General features: G+C 37.4%; 1 protein-coding gene and 1 pseudogene across 12 annotated transcripts in view; both read left to right on the forward strand.

Annotated features, from left to right (window-relative positions):
* Positions 1-18,272, forward strand: part of inpp4b (inositol polyphosphate-4-phosphatase type II B) — a 406,779-nt gene extending 388,507 nt beyond the window's left edge. For 3 of the 12 annotated variants that reach the window (XM_069188912.1, XM_069188909.1, XM_069188913.1), the window contains one exon: positions 4,472-5,156. In XM_069188912.1, the coding sequence (XP_069045013.1) occupies positions 4,472-4,646 (175 nt within the window). In that variant the 3' untranslated portion in view covers positions 4,647-5,156. Of the gene's footprint in view, positions 1-4,471; positions 5,157-9,993; positions 11,548-17,589 lie in introns of those variants that run through there. The other 9 variants (XM_069188918.1, XM_069188923.1, XM_069188927.1 and 6 more) reach the window with 7 other exon arrangements.
* Positions 18,273-20,674: 2,402 nt separating this feature from the next.
* On the forward strand, positions 20,675-23,931 carry LOC102686466 (B-cell lymphoma/leukemia 10 pseudogene; annotated as a pseudogene).
* The last annotated feature ends 3,959 nt before the right edge of the window (positions 23,932-27,890 follow it).

Raw genomic sequence — 27,890 nt, forward strand, 5'->3', positions numbered from 1 at the left:
TCAATGGATTACACCGTGATTTCTAATATATTGGAAGGTGCCAAGGTCTATGTGTAATGGCAGCACAATGTGTTTTCCTCTTAGGGAGAACACTGGTCATCAGGATGTGGTATGTATGTTGTTTGATGGGTCAGTGTGGCCATCCTTAAATGGCAGGCTAAATAGCACTGACTTTTCTGCAGGGCTACCTTCTGAGAATAACAATTGTGTTTACAAGTGAATTATAGTATAACAATCATCTCCAGGCAGGATTGTTTCCTGAAATCTACAATAGAACAATACCAGAACATTACCCCAGGATGAGGGTGGTGGTACACTCCTTGAAAATGATAAGATTAGGATGTGTTTCTGGTCCAAACTCATTTCCAGGTTTCACTGAGCTGCACTGAAACAATTGTAACAACTGTAAATCATTAAGCTCAGCACTTATACTAATATGAAATCCAATTTTCAAGTAAAAAACAAATAATAAATAATAGTGATCCAAACATCAAAAAGTAACAAAATACAAAAACAAAATATGTAATTTAGAAATAACATTGAAACACACTTTTTGACCAGGTCCATGATAACCCCACGCAAAAACAACAATGCAGATTGGCAAACATTCCTGCAGGGTTATCACAATGACTGTGTGGCAGCACCCTTTTCTGAAGGATACATTCAAAATATGAAGCTAATCCATGGCCAATGTAGCAAAACTCATCACAGCATGGAACACCTTTTCACTGCAGTTAATTAAGGAGCAAGTTATAAATTAGCCTCAGTGATTACAGAAACACATTGCTATAAAAAGGAAAGAATGTTCAGCCATAAAGGCATTGCGTTGCAGAGTGACAAACATGCACGATGTTTTTTTTTTCCTTTCCTTTGATGATGCAGTGAAGTTACAGAGACAGGGTTCACAGTAAGACTACACCCTGTACCCTGGCAGATGGCCACATCTTTGAGTCTAGAACGCACAGTCCCAGGGCTCACCCACATTTCATCCTGAGAAGGTGAAAGAGAAGATTGCAAAATACACATGCTGAAATGCTGAACTTATTCTTTTTTTATCACAAAATAAAAAATGGCCAGTCTGGGGGCATGGCAGGAGTTAGTGTTGTTTCCTCGTGGCTCTTGGGTTCCATCCTGGGATGAATTTGAGGTGACATGTTCTTTCTGTTTAAATGTGTGTTTAGAAAGCAGTTTAGACATTTTAGCATACATTCCATTCTTTCTGTTTTATATATTACTTACATGCAACAGGAGACATACCTATCATCTACTTTTTTAATATCAAACTCATCTTTCTTAATTCTTTTTGTAGTGTTTTGTGGGACACATGTTTTCCATTGGTCTGACTTTGGTCAGAATCTTAGCTGAATCTACATTTCATTGTTTACTTGTTTTAACTGTGCCAGGATCATCAAGATGCCACCAAAGTTAATTTTTCTTTTAATTGCATACTAGTTAAAAAACATTTAGAAGAATCCTGGTGTGACTAATTCATTTTTGCGAGATCGTTGGTGGCAGACATCCCAGTGATTCAGTGTGGGAACACATCCAAACTTTAGATTTTCGTAATAGAGAGAATAAGCATTTGGAAACAGAAATCTTGACTGAAATAAGAGACAATTAGTTGTCTGTAAAACCGGTCAATGTTTTGACCTGTCTTTCTGGACTTTAGCTAAGAATCTTTTTTGATGACATCTCAAGTTATGAATCACACTGTTTGTTTATTTTTTTTAAACGTAAGCTGCCATTTAAGCCTGTTTGTTAATGAATATATTAATTCAAACTCAATCATTTACCTCCAGAGAGGTAGAAAGAAGGAGGAGGTGACTATCCAAGGCAAAAACCTGTACCTCAAAAGCTTGGAATTTTATACTGCATTAAATGTTATAGTCTGTACTCTGTTGTGAGTAATATGTGCACCATTGTAAAGTGCCCTGCAATTGTTTGTTATGGAAGGTGCATTATGTGTTTTTTTTGTAATCTGCATATGTAATATATTTATTTTTCTATCTGCTCTGGTGAGACTTTCTATAATGAGGAGACTCATGCTCGTAATACACTGATATCTGGTAACTTAAACTGCAACTTTCAAGGAAATGGTATTTATAAACACACCAAACTGGTAGCGCTGTCCTTCATTTGCACAAAACTTGAGTTTCCAAGAAGAGATAGTTTGGTATTCAGACTTGAATTAATTTGTAGATTAGTGTTGATAATTTGCTGTAAATGAGGTGACCAAACTGCACTGGCATGTTTTTTAAATATGCATTTTAATACAATATATAAATGTTCATGTATATAGGCATATAATAAAGATATAAATGACTAAACCTATTCATATGTTCATTGTATCATCTTATTTCATTTGTACGCTGCCTTATAGTTGTATACTGTATATTAAGCACTATAGTAAAGAAATAAAGTTGTAATGCAGCTGTTTTTTTGCTGGTGTTTGAAAATTACAAGCAGGAAATAAGTTACTAATCCACCTTTTATTTCAGAGTTTTAATTTCTATTTTGTATTAACAGTACTTCATCCTCACTGTGGCATTGTAGGCACTGACAGCTGATTTGCACATCTTGAGATGTGTCTTTTTCACTTTTGATTCATTACCTGTCTTGCCTTTCGATTCTCCTTAATGTTTGTTTTCCTTTAAGATGAAGCAGCACTCTACTGTTTTCTCAGCACTCAATTTTTATTTAAATTTATGAAGACTGTGTTTGGGAATGTTATGTTTGATGTAATTCTACTTATGTATGTCAGAAAAGGAAAATACATGCATCATATTTAACATGAATATGACAGTAATTTATCAATTTCTGACATTCAATGAAATATCAAATTTATTGGAGTAGTTTTATTTTATTCATTTAATACATGTCTGTAATGACTCTGAGCAAGATATAAAAGCCTTATTAGAGGGTTAATTCACAACTTCACCTTAACCAGTTTTGATTTGGAGAATAAATTCCACGCAGTACTACTGCTCTGACGTTAATTACGCACAGTTAGGCAGAACTACTCATCCATGTTCTCAGAGAGCCTCACATCTGTAGGAATTATTGAGAATTCATAGTGTGGCTTAAAGACTTCCTGATCTTTTATTCACTTGAGATTTCAGCTGAGGCAGTCAAAAGAAAATACCTGAAGAAACCAGCGTATCTCCAGGACTTAGAGTGAGTAATAGCTTGTATAGTAAATACACTATTAGTGTCTAATGCAGTGTTTAGTATCAGATTTTAGGACATAGCAGGACCTCCAAAATAAACTCTTGTTTCATAATGGTGCAGATTAAATGATCGCTGAAGTATGTTTAAGTAAGCTGTGTTTCTTATAAAGCTGTCTAGATAAGGACAAGCAACAAAATAGTTTTTATTTATTTTTTATTTTATATCTGAAATATAACCACATACTGTACACCCCCTCTCAACCATTACAGAGTACTTTAGAATTATATTTGCAGTTACAGTACGTACACAGTCTAGGAGGTGTCTAAGAGAATCTTGATTATTAATGTCAGAACATAACATTTCATGGAGAAATGCATTTACCTGGTGTGCTGTTAGTTTTTCAAAGCTTTTATCCTTATTAATATAAATTAAAATCCTAAATTTTATCACTTATAAAGTTTCGGGAATTCCTATATATCAATCAAGATAGTATTAAAGTGGGAATTATCTGTGAAGATCTGCGTAAAAGAAATTTTTGAACTACCTGTTGTTTTTGGATGACAAAATGACAGAGATTAAGAGCCTACATCCTCTCAGAATAAGAAAGTAAGAAAAATAAATTTTTATTCTTTACATTTTATCATCTCTTCTCACATGGTGGGAGGAAGTCTTGAGGTACAATTGGTTCTTCATAGATATGGAGGATATGTTATGGTGCTAAAGAAAAATCATATTCACAAATAATCAATTATCTCTTTACACAGTGTTTGGTGATGTGGTGATCAGAGTTTATAGCATTGAGTACCTTTCTGTTTTGTGACTTGCAAATTCCTTCCAGAACTGTGTCCAAAGTTAGACATACCGTATGACTTCATAAGGCTGTGTTTTGCTCAGAAAAGTTCAATTCAAGGCTGTGGAATCCATCTAAAGCTTGTGAAGGTGTATTCTGTGCACCTAGGGATGTTAATTTGGCTTACAAATAAAACTGACAAAATAAGTGTGAATTAAATCTTGATGAAAACACTTGGGAATACTTTGCTAAGAACACAGAGATTGTGACAGTAATGAAACTGTCACATCCCATTGTCCATCTGCAGCTTATATGCCTGCTCCTTGTTTTATTGAACAAGTACTTTGCTTGAGCCAGTAGGCTCATCCTGTGCTAAAACACGCTGCTCTAGCCATGTGTCCATCTATCTGCCTGCCTGCCACGCCAGTCTGTTGCTTCTGTCACAGTGTGAATGACCCTGGACCCATGTTACTAACCCACCGGTCTTCTGTCTGTTCTTGACTCGTTTAACAGTCGGCACACCCAGGGAGATGTGAGTCAGTGGGATGATCCTGAGGCAGGCTCTGTAGCTGATAACAAGCCGACCTCCCGCCACTTCTACCCTGTCGCCCTACTGCTTGTCAGCTCCCACTTGCTGGTCGTGTGGCTTATTCTAAGTCTGGCTTTACTCCTTGCCAAGTATCAGTGAATGCTGTCTTGGGTGTTTACAATTCCCCGTGTGTAATTTAAGAAGCTTTATTCATATAGTCTTTTACATTTAAAGCTGTAAATCAGAAAATGGTGAAAATCATTTAATTTTGTAAGTATTTGTGCTTATTTTGTATTGGCTCTCTTTAGTATCAGAATTTGAGAAGGAGAAGCATGGAAAATGATATTATACATTATCTTCCTGAATGGCTGGCACATATCAATTGTAAATATGTGTTAGAGTGCAAGGAGTTTCAGGATCATGTGCCATTGTTCATCATCCTGCATGCTTTGAAAAACTACAGAGTTGTTTTTTGGTGTGAAAATGATGGGTAGGGACGGGAGAGAAACAATACATTTTGAATATTTCAGTATTGTGTGTCTTAAAAGGTGTGAGCCTGGTCAGTACCTGGATGGGCGATCTCCTGGGAAAAAAGAGGTGTTAGTGGGGCCAGCAGGGGGAGCTCACCCTGTGGTCCACGTGGGTCCTAATGCCCCAGTATAGTGACAGGGACACTTTACCGTAAACAGGTGCCGTCCTTCGGATGAGACGTAAAACCGAGGTCCTGACTCTCTGTGGTCATTAAAAATCCCAGGGCGTTTCTCGAAAAGAGTAGGGGTGTAACCCCAACGTCCTGGCCAAATTTCCCATTGGCCCTTAACAATCATGGCCTCCTAATTATCCCCATCTATGAATTGGCTTCATCACTCTGCTCTCCTCCCCACTGATAGCTGATGTGTGGTGAGCGTTCTGGCGCACTGTGGCTGACGTCGCATCATCCAGGTGGGGCTGCACATTGGTGGTGGTGGAGGGGAGTCCCCATTACCTGTAAAGCGCTTTGAGTGGAGTGTCCAGAAAAGCGCTATATAAGTGTAAGCAATTATTATTATTATTATTATTATTATTATTATTATTATTATTATTAAGAAGAACAGCTGTGAAAAAAGCAAAGAAAAGTATTTGGACTTTCTGGAGGCAGAATGCTATGGAAGCCCGTTTCCGCAAGGGAGTAAAAAAAAAACGCGCTATGGTATCTCAGAATTGCAACTTAGTAACTCAGAATTGCGACTAAGCATCTCAGAATTCCGACTTAGTATCTCAGAATTCCGACTTAGTAAGTCAGAATTCCGACTTAGTAAGTCAGAATTCCGACTTAGTATCTCAGAATTCCGACTTAGTAAGTCAGAATTCCGACTTAGTATCTCAGAATTGCGACTTAGCAACTCAGAATAACAACTTAGTAACACAGAATTGCGACTTAGGAAGTCAGAATTGCGACTTAGCATCTCAGAATTCCGACTTAGTATCTCAGAATTCCGACTTAGTATCTCAGCATTGCGACTGATCAACTCAGAATTCCGACTTAGTATCTCAGAATTCCGACTTAGTAAGTCAGAATTCCGACTTAGTAAGTCAGAATTCCGACTTAGTATCTCAGAATTGCGACTTAGCAACTCAGAATAACAACTTAGTATCTCAGAATTGCGACTGATCAACTCAGAATTCCGACTTAGTATCTCAGAATTGCGACTTAGTAAGTCAGAATTCCGACTTAGTATCTCAGAATTGCGACTTAGCAACTCAGAATAACAACTTAGTATCTCAGAATTGCGACTTAGTAAGTCAGAATTGCGACTTAGCATCTCAGAATTCCGACTTAGTATCTCAGAATTCCGACTTAGTATCTCAGAATTGCGACTGATCAACTCAGAATTCCAACTTAGTAAGTCAGAATTCCGACTTAGCAACTCAGAATAACAACTTAGTATCTCAGAATTGCGACTTAGTATCTCAGAATTGCGACTTAGCAACTCAGAATTCCAACTTAGTAAGTCAGAATTCCGACTTAGTATCTCACATTTGCGACTTCGAAATAGCTATATTTCATTGTCTGTCCTTTTGTTATTGTAACGGATTCGGGTTCTAGGGCTTGTGCCATCGCCGCTCCCACCCTAGTTCGTGCCTCGCTGCACTGGCTCACTTTCTTTAAGAACACTTTCTTTAACCCCGGCGGCCAGCATCCCTGTTATGCGCAGGGGAGGGTGGCGTACTGCAACCAGATCGTACAACCTGTATGTCAGCCGTTCCGTTACACTATTTTCGTGAATCGTACAGGATCATAGGATCTGTAAGCCTTAAGACTTGTCTTGTAAAGTGCCCTGATAAAAATCAAATTAATTACACTAATTTTTATAGAATCCCATTTCCCCCAGTGAGGCTTCCATAGTACCCTGATGGAATAGTGCATGGTGGGCTTTTTAAAAATAGTTTTTATTTACGTAGACAGAATATGAAATAAGATACAGAAATAGGCACTTCACATCCAGAAGAATTCACAATTATAAAAGCTGAAACATACTTTTTACGTATTTCCATTGTATGTCCTTTTTTACTTAAAAAAGAAGGTCTTCTTTAGCTCAGCTGGCAAGACTCAGGTTCAAGCCAGTGCAGCTAGGCACGAACTAGGGTGGGAGCGGCGAGGGCGCAAGCCCTAGAACCCGAATCCGTTACAATAACAAAAGGACAGACAATGAAATATGGCTATTTCGAAGTCACAAATGTGAGATATAAAGTCAGAATTCTGAGTTGCTAAGTCGCAATTCTGAGCTGCTAAGTCGGAATTCTGAGCTGCTAAGTCGGAATTCTGAGCTGCTAAGTCGGAATTCTGAGCTGCTAAGTCGGAATTCTGAGTTGCTAAGTCGGAATTCTGAGTTGCTAAGTCGGAATTCTGAGTTGCTAAGTCGTAATTCTGAGTTGCTAAGTCGCAATTCTGACTTACTAAGTCGGAATTCTGAGATACTAAGTCGCAATTCTGAGATACTAAGTCAGAATTCTGAGTTACAAAGTCACAATTCTGAGATACTAAGTCGCAATTCTGAGATACCATAGCACGTTTTTTTTTTTACTCCCTGGCGGAAACGGGCTTCCATAGAATGCAGTACTTTGTGGATGCACTGTGTGATTGTTTTTAGTTATGCTGTGTTTCACCTCATGAAGAATGTATTAGCTCATTTTACTATTCATAAGGGTGCACATGAAATCAAAAACATTTGGTAATACTGGACTGAATGCACCGAAACCCACAACGATAAATAAAAACATCTTAGTTCTGTGTATTCATTAGAATTTTAAAAAGGAAAAAAAACATGCTGATGTCCTGTTTATATATACAGTGCAAACAGTCAAAGATTGAGGTCATATAATAAAACATTTTCATTCTTTGCATGTAGTGTGAAGATAGTACAGACTGTGCAGGGAATCTGGAAGTGGATAAATATTCCACATAATAACAAAAGCTACAGCTACAGTTGAAACAGATCTACATGGAAAGAAGGGCGTTCATCGGAGATCACAGGACCTTGTGCACTCTCTGAGTCAGGATTTTTTATAGATAGCAATATTACCATGTCTTTATATCATTTGCCCAATACAGTATTACGTACATTTCTTATTATTCAGTCCTGTCTCATGCAGCTGTGGAAAACTTTATGGATAGTAATAAACTTGATAAAGATTATTTTGTAATACCACAAAGGCTGAATAATCATAATATAATTCTGTCAGATATTGTTAAACTCAGTGTGCTGCACCAGATAAAAACTGGTTGATATAAGTTCTCTAATTGTGTGCAGAAATTGAATTCTTTATAAAATGAATATATTTTCACAGACATTACCCACAGACTCTGTAATATTACCTATTTGAAAATGGAATGATTTTAATGGAGTTTGACCAATATTTTTCTCAAATACATGAGTGAACATTACCATTGGAATAAAGAAAAAAAGTGATATGGCTAACAATTCTCATTTTTGGTTAAAGATGCACTTTATTTAAAATAGTGGCTACATAGTAATTTTATATATATATATAGATTTATAGTTTGTTCTTGTACTGTATGTTACTTTAAATATACTGTAGCTACTATAGGAAAATCATTATTCAGACCACAAGAAGGCGCTGTTATTATGCAGCAATAAACTGAAAAACACTGTGTCTGTAAGACAGGCTGAGGAGTCCACTTCCTTAGTCCCAGTGAAGGCAAGTGCCAAGGTGCGAGCTGGGGATGTGGTGCATGGATAGATAGAGGACAGACAAAACAGGAGAGGTGCTGTGTAGCCAGAATGGGTAGGAAATGGGAGGCACAGTGCAGGTGACGACAGCAGATCAGGAAGCTGCGAAGCCAAGCAGGTCTTTAGAACCAAGAAGTTATATAGTCCACTCATCTGATAGTTTGCTAACTATTCCAGAATATAAATCAAGGTTATGAATTAGGAACACCAGTGGACCCGCTATAGATCCATGTGGTACTCCACTATTTACAGTAATAATTAATCGGCACAAGCTTTTACAAAGGGCTATGACACCTGCCATGGTTCCCAATGGAGAACACCAACACACTCATGCCCCTGAGAAACAGCTCCAGTTTTGAAACCAGGAAGCCATTTGGTTGTACAAGTTCAAGAAGTCAGGCAGCTGACATAAGCTGTATAAATTAGGAGTCTACAATGGTCTTAAAAATGTGAAGGTTTCATCTCGAGATCGGGCAGTCAGGCTGATTCAGGTAGAATCTTAAACATTCTGGCTGGCTGGTTAGTGCCAGGAGCATGTCCCTAAATCTGTAGGATACTCAATGGCAGAGTACCTGACCATGGATTCAGTTTTTTTTAGTAATCCATAGATGATAAAATAAAATATCTGTAAAGGCAGGTGACATGGACATCCGTCCTGATCGAGTTCTCATATCACCAGGTGTTTGACTCTCTGTGTGGCTGTTTGCCATAAAGACTGAGGGATGCGAGCTGTGACTTGCCCAGGTGTAACAGGTGCACTTTTATTTCCATGCAGTGATGTAGTACATGAATAGAAACTCTCGAGCTGTGAGGTGTGACTAAAACCTTAAAAATATATGAAGCATTTAATTGCAGTCGTGTTAGCAGAAGGTAGCTGGAGAAGATTTTTATGACAAATTATTAAAAGTTGACTACTACATGATGTAGGAGAGGGGCAGTTTTCACTTCTGCCTTGTCTGGTAAATTGAACACACTCAGGGTGGCTTGCATTGAAGGAATAGGAGAAAAGGTCACAGAAAACATCCTGATAAATCATCCATTCTAAAAAAGCAGCTTCTTAAGAAAGCAGTGGAAATGGCTTCAGTGTATTTCAGTACTGCTTAGAGGTCCAGAGAAGCACTGAACCTCTAGATTGGCCATCCTGTGCACCAATTATTATTTCCTGATTAAGCCTTTGTGTTTTCCATTTGCTTTTGTGTGTTATTAATTAAAGAGATAGTGTCTTATTTGTTTAAATTTGCATACCATCTAAGACTTTGCGTGGTTTTTTGTAGTAAATGAGAGTACAGAAGACAAGGTGTGAAGAAAACCTAGATGCAGTGGAGTAGGAATACACGGCCTATCTCATGAAGGTGAAACAACAGAGCTTTGAGGCTGAAAGATTTCACAGATCAGACTGTCAGTGATGGATCCTGGAGGTGCTCTGACAGGGCAGAAGATGATGCTTTGCTTGTCAGCGGGACCAGGGAAGGAAGAGGAGGATGTCCTCTTCACTATCCCAGTCATCAGAAAGTCTACAGAGACAGAGTCCATCCTTAGCACTGCCGGGCTCAGAACCAGGCCCAGACCTGCTTGTTACCTTCCATTTAGCTGTCAGCTAGTGGAAGGGAGATGCCTGTGCTACCTGACAAACTGGACTTCTCTCCTATTTGCAATGTAAAAAGCTCTCAATAAGTTCATTGAACTTCTCAGCAAACGGCAGGACATTCTGCCCATCACTATGCTTGTTCCCTATACTCTTGGTTGAGAAGGTCCACCATTGTAGACAAGGGGTCATAAAGGGCTAAGGCCACATTCCCAGTACTAGAACTAAAAGGGAGAAACCAGATGGGGAAGATGCGTGTAGAAACTGCAAGGTACATCTACAGTAGCTTTTAAAACTGTTCAGCTCCTTGCTTGTCCCTCTGCTCCTCTAGGAGGGCGGGGCATGGGGAGCAGTGGCCACATCTAGCCAGCGCTACTTTGGACTGGATGTAGGACAGAGTTTGCTTTAAGAGTCAAACAGATGGAGTTAACTAGGTTGGAATTGTCCTGCTTTTGAAACCCATGAATCAATAAGCAGCTTAGATGGGCCAAATGTCCTCTTCTCATTTATCACCTTTCTAACGTATTTTTAAAGGATGATAAAAAAAATGGTCAGAGCACAAACCTTTGCAACTTAGAGACCAAACATCATGCAACCGGTTTGCCAAAACCTTGCCCTCTGTTTACAACTTGCAGAAGTGTCCTTATCCTGAATTTGTCTCAATCGTGACCCTGACCCAACCTCTTTTTGCTGCCATTTCATAATTTTTAGTATGCAGGGGTATTTGGAAGCATGATTTATAATATCAGTTTTGAAAATGAGATTTCCTAAGCTAATAATTACAGTATGTGCATAATTTATATTATTTTTCTGTGTGTCAATCTAAAATAGTTTTTTGTATATTAAGTACACTCCACTTATGACCACAGGCACTTTTTGCATAATCAGTCACGTTGTTGTTCAGTAATTTTCCATTATAATTATGCAATTATTTAAGAAAAGGCTAAGGTTTGTGGTTAATAGATGCAAATATGCTATGACAGAATGTCTGGATTCATCTGCCCTTTCTTAAAATTAGCTTAAAATTAGGCTTAGTGGTAAGTGTTTGTGTTTTTTCGCAATTGACCACAATTACTATTAGTAACTCAAGCTATGAACATCACTGGGCCAATCTGAGAGAGATAGTAGGACAACTTTGGAAAATATGTGAACCAAGGAAATGCCTGAAAGAGCCAAAATACAATATAGCACTGAGTAGGGTATCATTTTCAGTTCGGTATTAACTGAATATTATTAACAGGTTTTAGGTTCCTTTAAAAATATAGATCTTAAACCTAAGAGACTTTTGTATATTCACTTAATCATCTAAGTCTTATAATTATATATAGTTTCAAATGTTTTTTTTTTATCTAGAAAGGTGGGCTAGCTAATGATGGTTACCGAGTGGATGAAACAAATTATTTGGTCCATACCATGAAGTCTATAATTTTACAGATATTTACAAAATGAAATATACCAAGATGTGAATTTTAGTGTAATTTGAAAATCTTTCACTTCCACTGTCATAGTGTATAATATTTGTAAACTGTACGAACTAGTTTTTTTGGCGCACTGCACTACTATCTTCATATGGTTATACATTTTTTATTTTTATTGCAAGAAACAGCATTAATAAACAATGGACCTGTATTTATTAATAATCCCCAGTTTAACATATAAAACTGCTTTCTGTGCTTTTATCATGGGGTACTGTGTAGTCTTTAATGTGAAATGTAGGTTTGAGTGAGCTGTATTTTTGTGGTGATATCAACTCAGGCTATGTCCTGTGCCTAATGAAGTTTTCCTTTTTTCAATGCTAGGCTGAGCTAAAAACAAAAGTATGCAAAAGCATCCTCTGCTGACAAAATAATCCTTCAGGGAATAGTGTTAATGTGGCCTAGAAATCTGGGAAAGAGTATGTAGGAAAACAACTTAGGAAAACATGAGAACTAAGGAAAAGTCTGAAAGTGAGTTGTATCCCCAGAGATTGCTAGAATTTTCATGATTGCTTCAGATTATGACCCTCTGTCGTTTATCATTGTGAAGAGGAAATGTATGAATCAAACAACACAAAATGTGAAAAACCGTTAGACGAAGAACAGATCAATCATAAGAAGCCAGTCAGAATTACCCCTGGTTTATACGGCCTTTACACATAGATAGCTGTTCAGATGGCCAGGTGCTGTGATGACAGTCCAAAATATTCCAGAAGAAATATCAGCCATGACTCTGTTTAGTACCTGCAAATTTGATTTCTATTATTTATAGTATTTATAGTAAATCCTGTAACAGCAAGGGGTAGTGGTTAGGGCTCTGGTCTTGCAACTGTGAGGCTGGAAGTTTGCATATTGAAATCCCAGTTGGAAATTGCTTCACCATGTTGCTCCAGGTACTTCACTTAGATTTCTGCAGTAAAAACCCTGCTTAATAAACGCATACAAATTGAAGATGCTTTGGATAACACCATCAACAAAATAAATTAATAATAATAACAGCACATTAACTGAGTGATGGAACCATGGGAAGAGTTTCCCTTAATAATGACTACTGTAAGTGCTTATTCAAAAATTATTGTTTTCCTACTGTATATAAATACTTGAGTTAATAATTTTATGTATTTATATTGTCAATTTTTTGTCAGTATTATTGTCAACTCTTGTAAGCTAAAGAGTCTCAAAATATCTCACAGAGCACATTACATAGATTATATTAAATATAATATACAGTACATAAAGTTTTTTAATGTTTTGAAACAATGTATTAAAGACCAAAGAGAAGACATTTGATTATACATTTGTCCTGTCATTCCATAGAATAATATCTGTTCCGCACTTGTCCCATTCTTCAAAGAGTCCAAGAAGCTTCTTAATTGTATCACTTATGTCCTGTATTAAGAATTATTGTAGAAAATTACCTTTTTAGGAACATATACTTTCTTTCAAATCTGTAATTAATAACAAGTACTTCAGAAAGGCAATTCATTGTTCACATGTCACTGAATTCCATTGATTTAATGTTGTTTTGAAAATAGAAGAAAATAGAAATGTAAACAGCTGTCAGCAGTAAAACCCAGGAAGCAGCCTGCAGAACTAAAATTAAACATTATTAGAACTGCCATGGTATAGAATAAACATTCATCATTGACTGGCTTTTCCTATGGAGGTCTTGAGCCTATCGAGGTCTTGTATATGTAGTAATGAGAACATAAATAGAGAGACAATAGATAGGGGGAGTTGTCATATAAATGAGCTGCTGTCCTGCTGTCTGTGAAAGAAGAGTCATTAATTTCCTGCGCATACATGAGAGGAGCCTGCACCGTCCAGTCTCTCTGAACGGTATAAAGTTAGTCCTTTTATACAGTATAGCTAACAAAGTTTGGCATATACATCACATAATGCAATATCCTTTACAAATGTTAATACACAATGTTCTTGAGCTGGGTTAACAGACAAACCATTCTACGACGGTATATACTATGTTAAGTGTTAGAGCACACCTTCAGAAAAGAGGATACAGTATGTGGTAAACATTTCATAAGGCATTGTGCTCATGTTATTCAAAATCATGCTGACACAGCACATACCCTTGTGATGCTTAAAGACGCACAAAGGTGAACATTTAATTCTTTGCCGAGAAGCAAGAAAGATTGAAGAAGAGTAGTTTAACATTTATTAATTTCTCAGTGGTAAACCAAATAGAGCAGAAATAAAGACCAGTATCATTTATCACCCTCCTCTTCCTACAGAGCTTGAACGTGAGCTGTGTGAGACATCCCTGTTCTGATTACTCCACTATAATTGAATCCTGAGACTAGAAACGTTCTCTCCTAGTTTGGTGGTTTGGGGGATTGATTCCCATTCACTTTTGGACATCTGCATTGTAGGAAGGGAAATTAAGTTTTCAATATGATCCATTTTTATTAGGATACAGGTAGTTTTATTGGTATATGGATTACAGGATTTGAGCATGAGTCTGAGTTCACATTGTGTCATAGGGTAACTGTTGAATAGTTTTAGAAATTATTGCTAATATTTGTCCTGTTTGTCCAAACTAGGTGGGCAATAACATAGATGCAACAGTGTCTTTTCACAAAATGCATGCCACCACTCATCCCTGGTTTGCATTCACATGACTAATTCTGTATACTGTATGTAAAGTAGGCTCATCTTGTGCTAAACATGCTTTTCAAGCCATGTGTCCATCTATCTGCCTGCCTGCCACACCACTCTGTTGCTTCTGTCACAGTGTGAATGACCCTGGACCCATGTTACTAACCCACCGGTCTTCTGTCTGTTCTTGACTCGTTTAACAGTCGGCACACCCAGGGAGATGTGAGTCAGTGGGATGATCCTGAGGCAGGCTCTGTAGCTGATAACAAGCCGACCTCCCGCCACTTCTACCCTGTCGCCCTACTGCTTGTCAGCTCCCACTTGCTGGTCGTGTGGCTTATTCTAAGTCTTGTTTTTCTGCTTGCAAAGTATCAATAAACTGCTGATTATATCCTGATTAGAGTTTACTGTGTAATTTTCTTACTGTACATATGTTATAATTTGGTTTTTAAATCTGCAGATTTAGAATACAAAGAGAACATCGTGACATTCCTCTGTTGCTTTCTATTGGCTTCTTTTTATCTGCCAAGCCTGTGCTGTAATTGAGAACACCCTGCTTACAGCTGTCTAATCACACTGCTCAAAATCCTAAAGAATAAGAGGACTTTTTGCTGACATTATCAATCTGGGGATCCTGAGTGACATCCAAAGCTGTTTCTTGTGTTCATTAAATGAAACGTAATTTAAAAAGATGCATTCATCTTTTGTTAACAGCTAAATTTATTTTACAGTTTCAGCTCTGATTTTATTCAGTTAATTTTTTTCAAAATGTTAACAATACAGTCATAGGTTTTGTGATGATTTATATGCCATTTATATGGCACCCCTGGAGCAGTTGGGGTTAAGGGCCTTGCTCAGGGGCCCAACGGAGTAGGATTCCTCTGCCGGCCACAGAATACGAATACGAACTGGCAACCTTCCAGCCACAGGCGCAGGTCCTTAGCCACAGACCCACTGCACCTCCCCTGCTGTTTATGCTGTTATTGTTCTGGTGCTCTATGAAAACACAGGTGATCGATGCCACAGATATGAAAACACAGTCTAAGGTTTGCATCAGTTTATTAACCACATGCATATTGTTCTTTACATTTTAAAATAATAAGCAGATGGGTTTGTTTTTTATTTGATCCATATTGATCCTTGAGATAATAAAAGCTGACCACAACTAATGCTGTTAATAATACTATTTCATAAAAACAGCATTTGCTTCTTGTTAATAATTTGAGCTGAGATAGAATTGAGTTAGAATGGGTTGATTTAGCAAAATTAGTAGAAATAGACACTCAAAAAGACATGATTTTTTAATACAACAAGACTGAAAGATATAACCAAGAATAAAAATGCTTCTGTTGAAGATTGCCAGTAATCTGTCAATGAGAGCAGGTGCCCAGGGCCCGAGATGTTCTGCTCTAACCATCAGGAGGCTTTTCCAGGGAAACAAATAAATCAATCATGTGACATCCTGGAAGGCAGAGGGTCTCCAAACCATGATATCTGACTCATCTGCATCATCATTTTCCGACTGCAGTGGCTACTGCCAAGGAATTCAAGGAAGAAATAGAGATAATGCAAGCATCAATCCACTGTAGCTCAGTATCAGCTGAAAATAATTTGTGTGCTCGGTGGCCATTCAGAGGTTATACCTACGTCTGAGAGATGACCATCTTCTGTGGGCAAAAGAAAATCCAAGGTGGTGGCAGAGAAGAGCGGTGAAGTGTTTTATTCACTGACAAATGACATTTTGTATGCATGGAGATGTTGCAGTGAGTGTTTTGCTGTTTAATTGTTCAAGCCAAAAAGTGGGAAATTGGGATTATAATAGTCTAAGAAAACAGTGTCAAGGCGAGCTCTTTCCTCCTGATCTGAGTATAATTCAAAATCCATGAGAATAACTTGCCACTAATAAAAAAAAAGCAACAACCTAGCTTTTACCAGCTGACTGCAGCTATACGAGACTGGCACAGCATCCCACAGCAGTCTGTCAGGAGGCTGATTAAGTCTGTTTGTCACTGTGTCAGTACTGCCAGGATGGTTTTAGTACTCAAGGAGGTCAAATGTAATACTAACTTTGCATTGTTTTCATTTTGACAGTATGTTACACTTCCTACCAATAACTTTGATCTGTATTGGTGTTCACACTTCCTGTAATTTTGATTCTATCCATTAGCTGTGAATGCTGTATTTCTATTCAGAATCAGTAAATGTTAGAGGTTAGAAAGATCCAACATGTTCTAGTCTACAAGAATAAGGCCAAATAATTTATACTGCGTTTTAAAATATATAGTACCTAAAATCTGTAACAATGCAAAAGAAAATGTCTTTGAGTTTGATGGTAGTAGGCATTGCCTTGAATAGTATATTTGGTTTCATTTGTAACCTTTTGGCATTTTTTCTCTAGCAATCATTAAGTAAATATCCACTTCTTTGCAACTTGTGATCTTATTACTTTTTAATATGCAAATCATATTCTATTGATGGATGGTTTAAGTGTCTTTTGACTGTTGTATCCAAATAGTTTGATCAAATAGGGAAAACCCTCTTTAGTAGTTTGTACAATATATGTGCATCTATTTGTCTGTATAATGTGTGTGTATATATATATGATGTAAATGTTTTTTACTCAAACTGTTTCTTTAAAGCTGGTGTATAAATAGGTTTTTAAAATTTGAAACAAATCATGTATTTTATGGGAAATCAAATGCATGCGCTCAGTATCAGATAGGAAAGCCTTCAGCTATGAAACCCATTCTATGTTAATACAGTACTCTAAGTACCCATAACATAGATTAGTGATGTTTATGAAAACGGTTCCAGATAGGATTAATTTGTAAAGGTTTTATGGTGTGTTTGAGGTTTCTATAATAATGTTTCTGACACACTAATGATTCGATAATAATAATAATAATAATAATGATAGTACACAACATGATGCGGAGCCATTTGTGTTTTGTTCCATTAACTCATTTATTCAGATGACAATCTGTACGGGAATCCTTCTTAGTCACATGTTTGGATTGTCTTTTTATTTCAATGGACTGTACCTGCTGAAAATATATTTTCCGGTTTGGTTTGCCTGAGGCTTTTAACTACCTGCTGGCAGCATTTATTATTGTGTATACAAGTGAAATTGTTTCCTTTGATTTTCTTCTTTTTATTTTCGATTATGATTTGAACTTATTTTCTCCCTCGTTTACCAGAGAAGGATGCCGGATTGAGAACGTGCAGAAGAACATCAAGTGCAGAAAATATGCGTTCAACATGCTGCAGTTGATGGCTTTTCCAAAGTGCTACAGACCTCCAGAAGGCACCTATGGAAAGGTTGACTCATAAACAAATTAGCTTAAAATTGACATGTAGGGACTGATCCAACAGCCAGAAACCAATTCACTGCTGATGCGTAGAACGGTGTGTCCAGGGCATGTGGACATAAACACTGTTGTGTCTCTCTTCTTAAAGGTATTTTTATGTTTAAACGTGATGAAAAACGATGTGAGTGTATTTTGAAAGTAAGAGTTTTATTTAAGCCAAGTATTAACTTTCCCATTTCAGGAAAAATTCAGTGAAGGAAAGTTTTTGTGTGCTTTATGTGTTTTGATACAGGCAATGATCCTGCAGCCAATGTATTTTAAATAGTTATAATTTGCATGATACCAATGAGAGCACTTTTTTACCGTATTTACTCTTTTGGTATGCACCATACCACAGTGCATAACCGGAGCAGCTTATTTTTCCACTCAAACAGGACCTTGGGCAGCACTTTTTAAGGGATCTCTGAAGTTAGCACACAGCTAGAACATATACAGTACTGTATGAAAAGATTTAATTTGCATTTGTTGTGTCATTGATCAATAAAGAGCTCTAAGCACTTCAGTTTGATGCACTTCAGACAGAACCCTCATTATTTGTGAACAGATGATGTTTTTACCAGCAGTATTAAGCTTTTGTGTTTTTTTCATTTGAAATTAGTACCGTGTTTGTTTTTATGTTGTGTTCATGGGCTGTGTGATCTCTTTTATGGATTCTAGTCCTTTTCTGAGTTGAAGTACATAGGTGGATGACATCAAACAAACCAAGTCATTTGGCTCATGGATTGATTGTTCGTCTTGCTGTTACTGCAGCCTTGTTGTCATATGTAGCTCAGATAAAGTTTTTTCTTTCATAGGTAAGAGCTGATATACTGTACTCCCACATTACAAAGAGTAAGAGTATATCTGGCATCTGCATGATGCTTTTTCGTACTGCGTGATGCTTAAGGTTCTACCACCAGATATACATGTATAAATCTGTTCTGTTCTGTGACAGTCATGCTCGCACGTGCAGACTGCTTGTTTTAATATGGAAGGTCTCTGAAATGGGGTGAGGTTAAACACTGCTGTTGTCACTCAGGTTAAACCAGCTCAGAACAATCAAGGACAATCCTCAGGACCAAATACTGAAGCTGGGGAACATTTCCAGGCTAAACTTATTGATACTGACAAACAGGAGGCAAAAGGTTTTTGATGATATGAAAACAACTGAAGATTATTAATGTGTTCTGTTGCAACATAGGACCTTTTAAGTAAAGAACACGGAATTTTTATATACTGCTAATGAAGCACATGTTTTTGTGTTTTTATGTCCCTTGAACTTGATAAAGTATATAGGATTTATTGTCTGGTTCAGTGGTTATGGTATTTTACCAGACTGAATGTAATATTTCAGTTGCTCAAGCAGTACAACACAGTATATAACAAGTAGCTGAGCTGGTAGCAGTCTCACACATCATTTTAAGTGCTTCTTAAAGCAATGGCACTCTCACCTACATCATAGAAGTTGCTTATAATAAGGGATTCTGATATTAAAAATACACAGCAGAATCTTTCTAGACAGGTAACTGTTGTGTACGGTTAGAAGAATAAAAGACCAACAGATTGTATATTAACAGGACTATCAGGCACTACAGTAAAAACGTTGTAAGCAATACTGTATGCAAGTCAGGAATGCCTCATGTTTTAATATTTGTTCGGGTGAATGTGTTAATTTTTTTAAAGAAAAGCCATACTTAAAAGCCATAAGTGTTGTTACTCTTATTTATATGTAGCCTTTGTGAAAGTATGTTTGTGTTAATTAGCTATTGAAAGCAATGAGTACCTGTTTTTTCTACTCTCATGCCACCCTAGTTACCAAAAAGGAATTGCAAATGTATTCATAATTTGTGAGAAAAAGCTATCTTAAAATATATAAAATCACATTTATAGTTACAATTATGTAGAAATTACAAAGGTTTCAAAGGTATAATTCAAAGACACCAGTACTTGACTATTTACTGTACGTCAGTGTACTGTATAAACCATTGTTACGTTTGATTTAAGAATGTGAATGGATTTACAGTACATGGCCGCAGTTACCTTGGTAACATGGATAAAAAAGAGAACTTTCACTGATTTAAGTATTGACTTCATCTCTACAGTATGGTAGCTGCACAGTGGCATGTTTCTATAATTCAGTACTCGTGATAACAGAAACAAAACATGGAAAAAAAATCATTTTAATTTCCTTACTGCTCAACTGTTCTTTTTTTCTTTTTAAATTTAAAGCCAAGGTTTCACTATTCTTTTTATAAGTTTTATTTAAAAAAGTTGTTTTTTTCATATTCATATTTGTAAATCCTGTAATTTTCTGCATGTGTTGAGTTCCTTTTTTATTTAAATAAATTTCATTTGATTTTTGTTTCTGTGTCCTCATTTGTATTGTTGTTTCTGTATTTTTTCCTTTACAGGAATGTTATCAAACAGGACAAAGCACAAGTAAGGTAAAAAAAAAAGGTTGAAATAGAGGAGTTCACGTGTGCTTTTATTGACCATGACCTTGATATCTTTTTACAGAATTCCCAGATATAAAATTTAAAATATATCAAATGTATTAATTGACAGTCACTGGGGGAGCCAGAGCATTATCTAGCAAGCAACCGGTTCAAGGTAGGGTGCACTCTGGATGAGACACGTTTATTTAAGTTATTGATAATCCTTCTTGATATTTCTGTTATTCTCCATAAGTATAAGATGAGTATTTAATACATATCTTGTTAAGATATGTATTAAATACTTATATTTCCAGTTTCATAGTTATACTTTCTTGGGTTCACTATGTCGATTTATTACACATTTTTAGTTAGCATTTTTCTATTCGACAGTATGTTGTGTGTTGTTGCAGCGTACTTTGAGCTTCTTGAATAGCATTCCGAATTAAAATAAATATTCTTACATATTAATAAACTATAAGTCTTAAAACATCTTGAAAAAACACAGATGAAGATAACAACACTTTTTTCAAATTGAAAAACATATGTAACTTTCAATGCCATGGTTAAATCACAACATTGCTTCAGATACTCAGATATTTATGTGACTGCTCTCAGTCAGATGGAAATTTGGATCATTGTAAGTGGAATCAGTGCATCAGTATCATTTCCTCAGTGTGTGTAATTGTTGCTAAACTCCTTAGACTATGGTTGTGTGAAAGAAAAAAAAACAACATCATGGTTTTCAAAATCAAGATAATGTTTAGTCCTTTCTTTTTCAGAATAAAATCAATTCCTTAATAAAAGGGGGAATACAGATGATGTAGTCATGAGCAGAAGCAGCTCCTCGGGTGGCCAAAAGCTGCATTTGTAAATCTGAGCTGATGCTGGATATTTTCATCGATATCATGGTTCTGCAAAAGACACTTCCAAGGTGAAGTGGAAGTATGAAGTGCTCTGTGTTTTTTAGACATTTATCGTGAACTCAAAATGGTAGCACCACTGCACCCAAGAAATTAGCATGTTGAGAGTTTTAATCACCATAATTTTGGCTTAACCTGCTTAGCCGAGGGCTCACGTCCTGTCCATAGGACAAGGAAGCTAGGACCCCCATGTGGAGTGAGGAGTGACAAAAGGCTGATTGCAGAGGCAGAGATGGGGGGGGAACAGAAGACATATGCGAGGTGAAAGAAGAGAGTTACGTGTAATATTTATAATGTTTTAGGTGAGGAAATGTCAGGATTGATGATGAGTTACTGACAACTGAAGCTGATTGTCTTCTCTCCCAAACTTACATTATAAACCTCATTTCAACAACTGAAGGAGAGGTTGTAGTTTTGGACCAGAGCTTATGAGGACCATATGAGGTTAACAGTAGAGAGATCTCTCTGTTTTCACATCTGGTCTTGGTTAAGGCTTGAGAGCTTTTATGTATACTTGAAAATGTTTTACTGTACATTGGCTGGGTCCTGAAAGTGCTTTTACGCTGATTTTCCATGGACATTTGTGTTTTCTGCAAACACTGTGAGTCAGTTTAATAGACATCAAAGACAGACAGTCCAGCAGTTGCAGCAGCAGACCTCCCTTCTGCTCTGTACATCTTTGTGATTCCTGGCACAGGCAATGATATTGTCAAGTATAGACCATAGATGCTGCATTTGCAAAAAAAAAGAAGTAGTCTCTTGGAGTTGACATTTCCATTTCTTTTCTTGCCAATGGTTCCATTCCAGAGTGGCTTCTTTTCCAGTTCTCAGATTGAAGTCTCCAAGCAGAACTACAGTAAGTGTGCCCTATTTTTTGATTCCTCATAGAATTTCCACAATAACCACAATCAAGCTTTCTTAGCCAGGTTCAAATACTTAACACTGATGTGGTCTTCATGTATGATCTAGAAAGGGACCTCTTGCCTGGCGCCCACTTCATGTTCTGTGTCTTCTTGTCTTTTCTCTTGTTCTTTTTACTTTCTCCTCTTTGACCTCTGTCTTTTATCCAACACTTTTGACACTCTTAATCATGTACTCAGAATGTAGTTAAGGTAAACCAGGTGTACCTCACACCCTTACACAAGTAAATAAACATCCTTTGGTTTGAAACTCTAGGAAGTAGAAATCTTAACACTAGCTAGGTGTTCCTTCTTTCTTCCTTCTTTTTTCTCTTTTCAGCATGGAATAAACCTATTACAGTATGTAGCTTTAGTGGAGAAATTAGGGAGCTCACACACCAGTGTATTCTTTTCCATTTCTAATTGGAAAAGGTTGTAACTTTGCTAAATTTGCAACTTGAAATGTTTTGCTTTTAGATATTTGGTTTTCTACCTCTATATGAAGATTAGAATTTCAGTATATATTGTACTTTTCATCTTAATTGTTTGTGTTTTACATGGTTTGAGAAAAAGAAGAACTACTGTCATTTTCATTTCTCTCTTTCTGGTATTGCTTAAAAGCGGAAACTGCTGTAGCTGTCATTAGATGCATTTCTTGAAATACGTGCGGAACTTATATGCAGGTAATTATATCTCTAACCCTAGGAAGGTCTGAAAATTGACAGTTGGCGCTCACAGCAGTTCTTTCCTACACATGAACATTAACAGAGGACCATCTGTATAATCTTACAATGGACATCCCACAACTAACAGAGGACGAAATGGCAGAGGTGAAAAAGGAGGCCCTTGAACGTCTGAGACCGTATTTGTGTGCCAAAATCATAGCTGACAGACACTTTGATTTTCTGCGCTCCAGGAAGATTCTGACCAAAGAGGACACAGAGGACATTAACTGTAGAGTCGTGAACAGCAAAAAGACTGGAAAGATGCTGGATTATGTGGCCGACAACCCAAACGGTCTTGACTCTCTGGTTGAATCAATACAAAGGATGGGGACCAAGGATTTCATCATTCAAAAAATCACCAAAGAAATTGAGAAAGTCAAGCGTGAAAGGATCGAATCTGTGGAAGCAGGATGGTCCTGCGGCACTTCACCTGGGAGGACTCATTCTATTACCAAGTTTTCTCATGAGTTTGGCTATGATAAAGACAGATATTCAACCTCAAGCACCTTATTGTACCACTCAGCAGGCCAGTGGAGTACAGACCTACCCACAGACCTTGTTTCCATGAATTTAGCCTGTGGGTCCAGCTTGGAGGTCGGAGCTCTAGTCAGACGTAGCATCGTGACCACCACAAACAGCCTCCCGAAACCTGGAGACTCCAGAGCTCCCCCGCTCCTCGAGGACCTGCCAGCAGAGTCACAGCCCCGGAAGTGGCAGAACCAGCAGTAATGTCCATTCTCACACCCTGAGCTCCCAGTTCAGATCACCTCTTTGACTGGGACCAGGGACAGTGGCCAGCTTTGACAGGAGGAAAGATTGCTCTCAGAAGAGTTCTGTGTTTCTGAATATTGTTCTTATGGACATGGCATTTATAGTTATGTGTTAGTTTAGCATGTTCGGTTAATTTAGAACTGTCCAAAATGCTATATAGGATTATTATGTTTTATTCTCCTTGAATAATGCCAAAGAATTACAATATAATATATATTTAGCATTGTCTAATACCCAAAAGCATTTCTGATTATGCTCTTGGGCTTTACTAACCAAAAGCAATACAGGTACTGTATTTATTCTACTAAACTTACATGTAGTCTGTCAGTCTTTCTTGATAAACTATCCTTTATGCATTTTAAATTGCTAAGACGTTTACTGCAACATAAATCTGTAATATTTCTGAATTCATAAGATGGGAAATAAATTCCTTTCAAATGTTTCATTTGATACTGTACTATGTATACATAACTTTAAGCCAACTTTAACAAGACATTTTATTAATTTGTGAAAATGAAAAACAATAGCTGTTCAAGTCCAATATGTCCAACACTAGGTGATTACCTGAGGATCTATTTTGCACAAGGATGAATTCAAATAATTGCATTGATGTTCTGGGTGGCACAATGGTTTGCATTGCTGCCTCACAGAACTGGGATGCCTTGGCTCAATTCTGGACCTGTGGTACTATGGTACTATTGTGGAGTTTGTATGATCTGTGTTTGTATTTGTTTCCTTGCCCAAGGTGTGAGTGTGTGTATTTATGTTTGTGTCTGCGTGTCCCCTGCGATGGACTGGCATCCCATCTAAGATGTATCCTGCCTTGTGCATATTGCTTCCTGAGATGTATTCCGGCTCCCCCATGACCCTGAATTGGAGGAGTCAGTTAGAAAATAGATGGATGGATGAATTTAAGTCCTGTCATTCAAACCATGCCATTTACTTGGGATCCCGGCAAGTTCACCACAGGTAACTGGCATTGTCTGAATGATGGAATTTCAATCTACAGTATGTAGGTCAGACTAATTAGAAAGCATTCCAGAGGTATAGTGTTAAGACTATGCTATAGACCACCATTGACAGATGTTTGTTATAATTCGACACTGTAAAATGAAATTTAAAAATACATGTGCGATAGAAGAAGTAATTTTTATGGGAGACTTCAACTTTCCCTGTCTGTAGCAGGAACTGAAATGGTAAACACGATTAATGTCAGTTTTCTTACCCAGTCAGAGTCTGTCAGAGCACCCGTGACAGTCTGCTTCAAGACTGAGGCAGAAGTGAGAGACCCATTAGGGAACTGTGATCATAATATGTTTAAGTATATTTTGTACATGTTGAGTCAAAAGCAAATGATTTTAATTATTTCCAGAAAGTAGACTTTAAAGAAATGAAACACACAAAGTGAAGTGGGATAGGATAGAGATTAAATCAGTGGAAAATGGATGGCAACAGTTTTTACAGCGAGGATCTAAATTAAAGAAAAGGAGTACAATGAATTGCAAACATGGGAGGAAAAATTAAATTAAAAAGCCCAAAAGGGAAATTGAAAAGAATAAATAATAAAAAAAAGTTATTTTTGTACTGCAATAGCCAAACAACCATTAGGAATGAAATTAAACATCCTGGACATAAATGGGAAGTTTCTAGACAATGAAAGGGAAATGGCTTATGTACTAAATAAGGGTATTTCCCTCAGTTATTTACAAAGGATGAGGTCTATAACATGCCTCTTGCAGCAGAAGAACAAAAACATCAGTACTGGATAGTATCAGCGTAGAAGAGGGAGAAATGTTTCAGGCTCTAGGAGTGCTCAAGATTTATAAAGGTCTTGATACACATATGACATATGATATTGTGTATTTAGATTCTTAGTAAGCTTTTGGTAAAAGTTATTCATGAACCAAAATTGTAGGCTGAAAGTATTCAGCAAAAAATGAGTGTATTGAAAATAGATAACAAGAGTACGAATAAGGGGTGAATACTCAAATTATGGTGGTAATTAGTGTAGTACAGCTTGGAACTACACTAGATCCATTGCTCTTCTAAATGTCTGACAATGATCTACATTCTGAAATAGTCTATAAACTAGTTAAGCTTGCAGATGGGAAGCAGCAAATGAGATCCAATTTACATGCAGCTACTGAAAACAAACTATACAAAATGGGAAACACTGAGCATGAAGAGACTTCTTGTAAAAGGGACATGCACAGTTGTTTATGTTGACATATTGTTTACGTCTTCTAAACAATGTATAGAAGCAGTGAAAAAGGCAAAACAATGCTGGTTTATAAAAAAAGTAGGATTTAAATCAAAGAATGTTAATATTATGCAATGCAGTAGTAAGTGCACAATTAGAATATTGTGTTCAATTTTGGTCACCATGTTATAAAAGACATTGCCGCTCTGGAATCAGTCCAGAGAAGAGTACATTCTGGGGCCTGAAGGACTGTCCTACACTGACAGGCTGAAGAAACTGAACTGCTTTAGTCTTGAACAGAGAAGATTATGAGAGGACCAGATACAAGTTCTCCCCACCATCATGGGACCCCCCAGCACAAAGTGCCGTGTTTCATCATAGTTTCATCAAGTTTCATCCTAGCACAGATGATCCCTAAAACGGCTTCACAAATTCCAGTTGTATCAGTAGATAAATTAAATGAAACACCTGGATCGCTTTATTTTGATATATTATGAAATCTTAGTATCAAATATACATGCTTTTGCATGTATTACTTCATTTTTTTGTATGTACTGTGGAAAAATGAAGCTATTCGCACTGTTTTAGAGGACTGTAACTCATACATTGGAGGGCGGCTTAATGTACACAAAAGCCTCGAAGCCATTGACAAAGTCAGCCTTGTGGAATTCGGCAGCATGAACAGTGAAACATCAACCAGAGGGCACAGGAAGTAACCACGTGAAGTTCTTTTAAAATCAAGAACTAACCTTTCTGCTCTTGTGGCTCTGAATATCAATAGCATGGCCTGTATTAATGGTGCCTGTATCTGTGAAAATAATTTGTTCAGTCTACCATGTCATCAAGCTGCCTGTTCCACCCTTCAATTAAAGGTTCTGTTGCATCATTTAATCTCTTCTACTGTGCCTGCACCCTGCGTGTTTGCTTTAAGCAGACTTTATCCTTCGGATGAGACGTAAAACCGAGGTCCTGACTCTCTGTGGTCTTAAAAATCCCAGGGCCTTTCTAGAAAAGAGTATGGATGTAACCCCGGCGTCCTGGCCAAATTTCCCATTGGCCCTTACCAATCATGGCCTCCTATTAATCCCCATGAACTGGCTACATTACTCTGCTCTCCTCCCCACTGATAGCTGATGTGTGGTGAGCGTTCTGGCGCACTGTGGCTGACGTCGCATCATCCAGGTGGGGCTGCACATTGGTGGTGGTGGAAGGGAGTCCCCATTACCTGTAAAGCGCTTTGAGTGGAGTGTCCAGAAAAGCGCTATATAAGTGTAAGCAATTATTATTATTATTATTATTATTTATATTGAGGATTTTGGAAGGGGAATCTCAGTACCCATCTACGATCTCCATCCACAAGTGAATCTGCAAAGGTTGCAGCTCCAGCCACCAGGCTGGTGAAGTATGGATAGATCAGTTCAATGAGATATTCTGCTGCAATGCATGTCAAAACTGTGACAGTTCTGGTATGCAAACCCATTTGTGGTGACAACATTTTGCAAATGAAACATAAGTTTCATATGCAAAGTTCTACTGGTTATTCAAGTAGGGACTTTATCTTCACACTTAAAAAAACTGGGATGTGATGTAAAGCTTCATGTCTGCAGTACCTTTTCTGGTCAATATCCCACAACTACCAACATATACAAAAGATACCCTTTTTACCTAGGATGAGTCAGGGACCATTGCAAATGAACAAAACAAAAAGTCCCTCTCTAGTAATAGCCAGGCAGCTAAACTACTTACCAATTCCAAGACACACATCTCCCTTGTGAGTCTCAAAACTCACACAGTTCTGAGTTCCATCAGTCCATCTAGTTGCTTCCTTTCCTTTCTCCTTCTGGCGCAGTCACAGAACAAAGTATCCCTCTTGGTCTCCAGATGGCAGATTTGGAACAGCTTTGGAAATGTTATCTTCCTGGTTTTTAAATTATCATCTGATAAATTGTTTTGTGCCAATCAGGTCAGGTGACTGAGGAAGGCAAGTCATTCTCTCAACTTCCTGGGAAAGTAGTTCAACTTCCTGAAGTTCTGAAAAGTGTCATCATATTTTCTGAATCTACAACCCTTTTATTTTCTTCAGCTTCTCATTTAAAACTTGTTGCTGCTATTTTGTTATAGAGTGTTTCAGAAACATCATTAATTTAAAAACAAATTCAACTGTAAAAGTTGTGAAGTGAGTTTCTTTCTATAGCTGCGGC

This window comes from Lepisosteus oculatus, chromosome 1 (assembly GCF_040954835.1).
Source record: "Lepisosteus oculatus isolate fLepOcu1 chromosome 1, fLepOcu1.hap2, whole genome shotgun sequence".
Classification (NCBI taxonomy): Eukaryota; Metazoa; Chordata; class Actinopteri; order Semionotiformes; family Lepisosteidae; genus Lepisosteus; species Lepisosteus oculatus.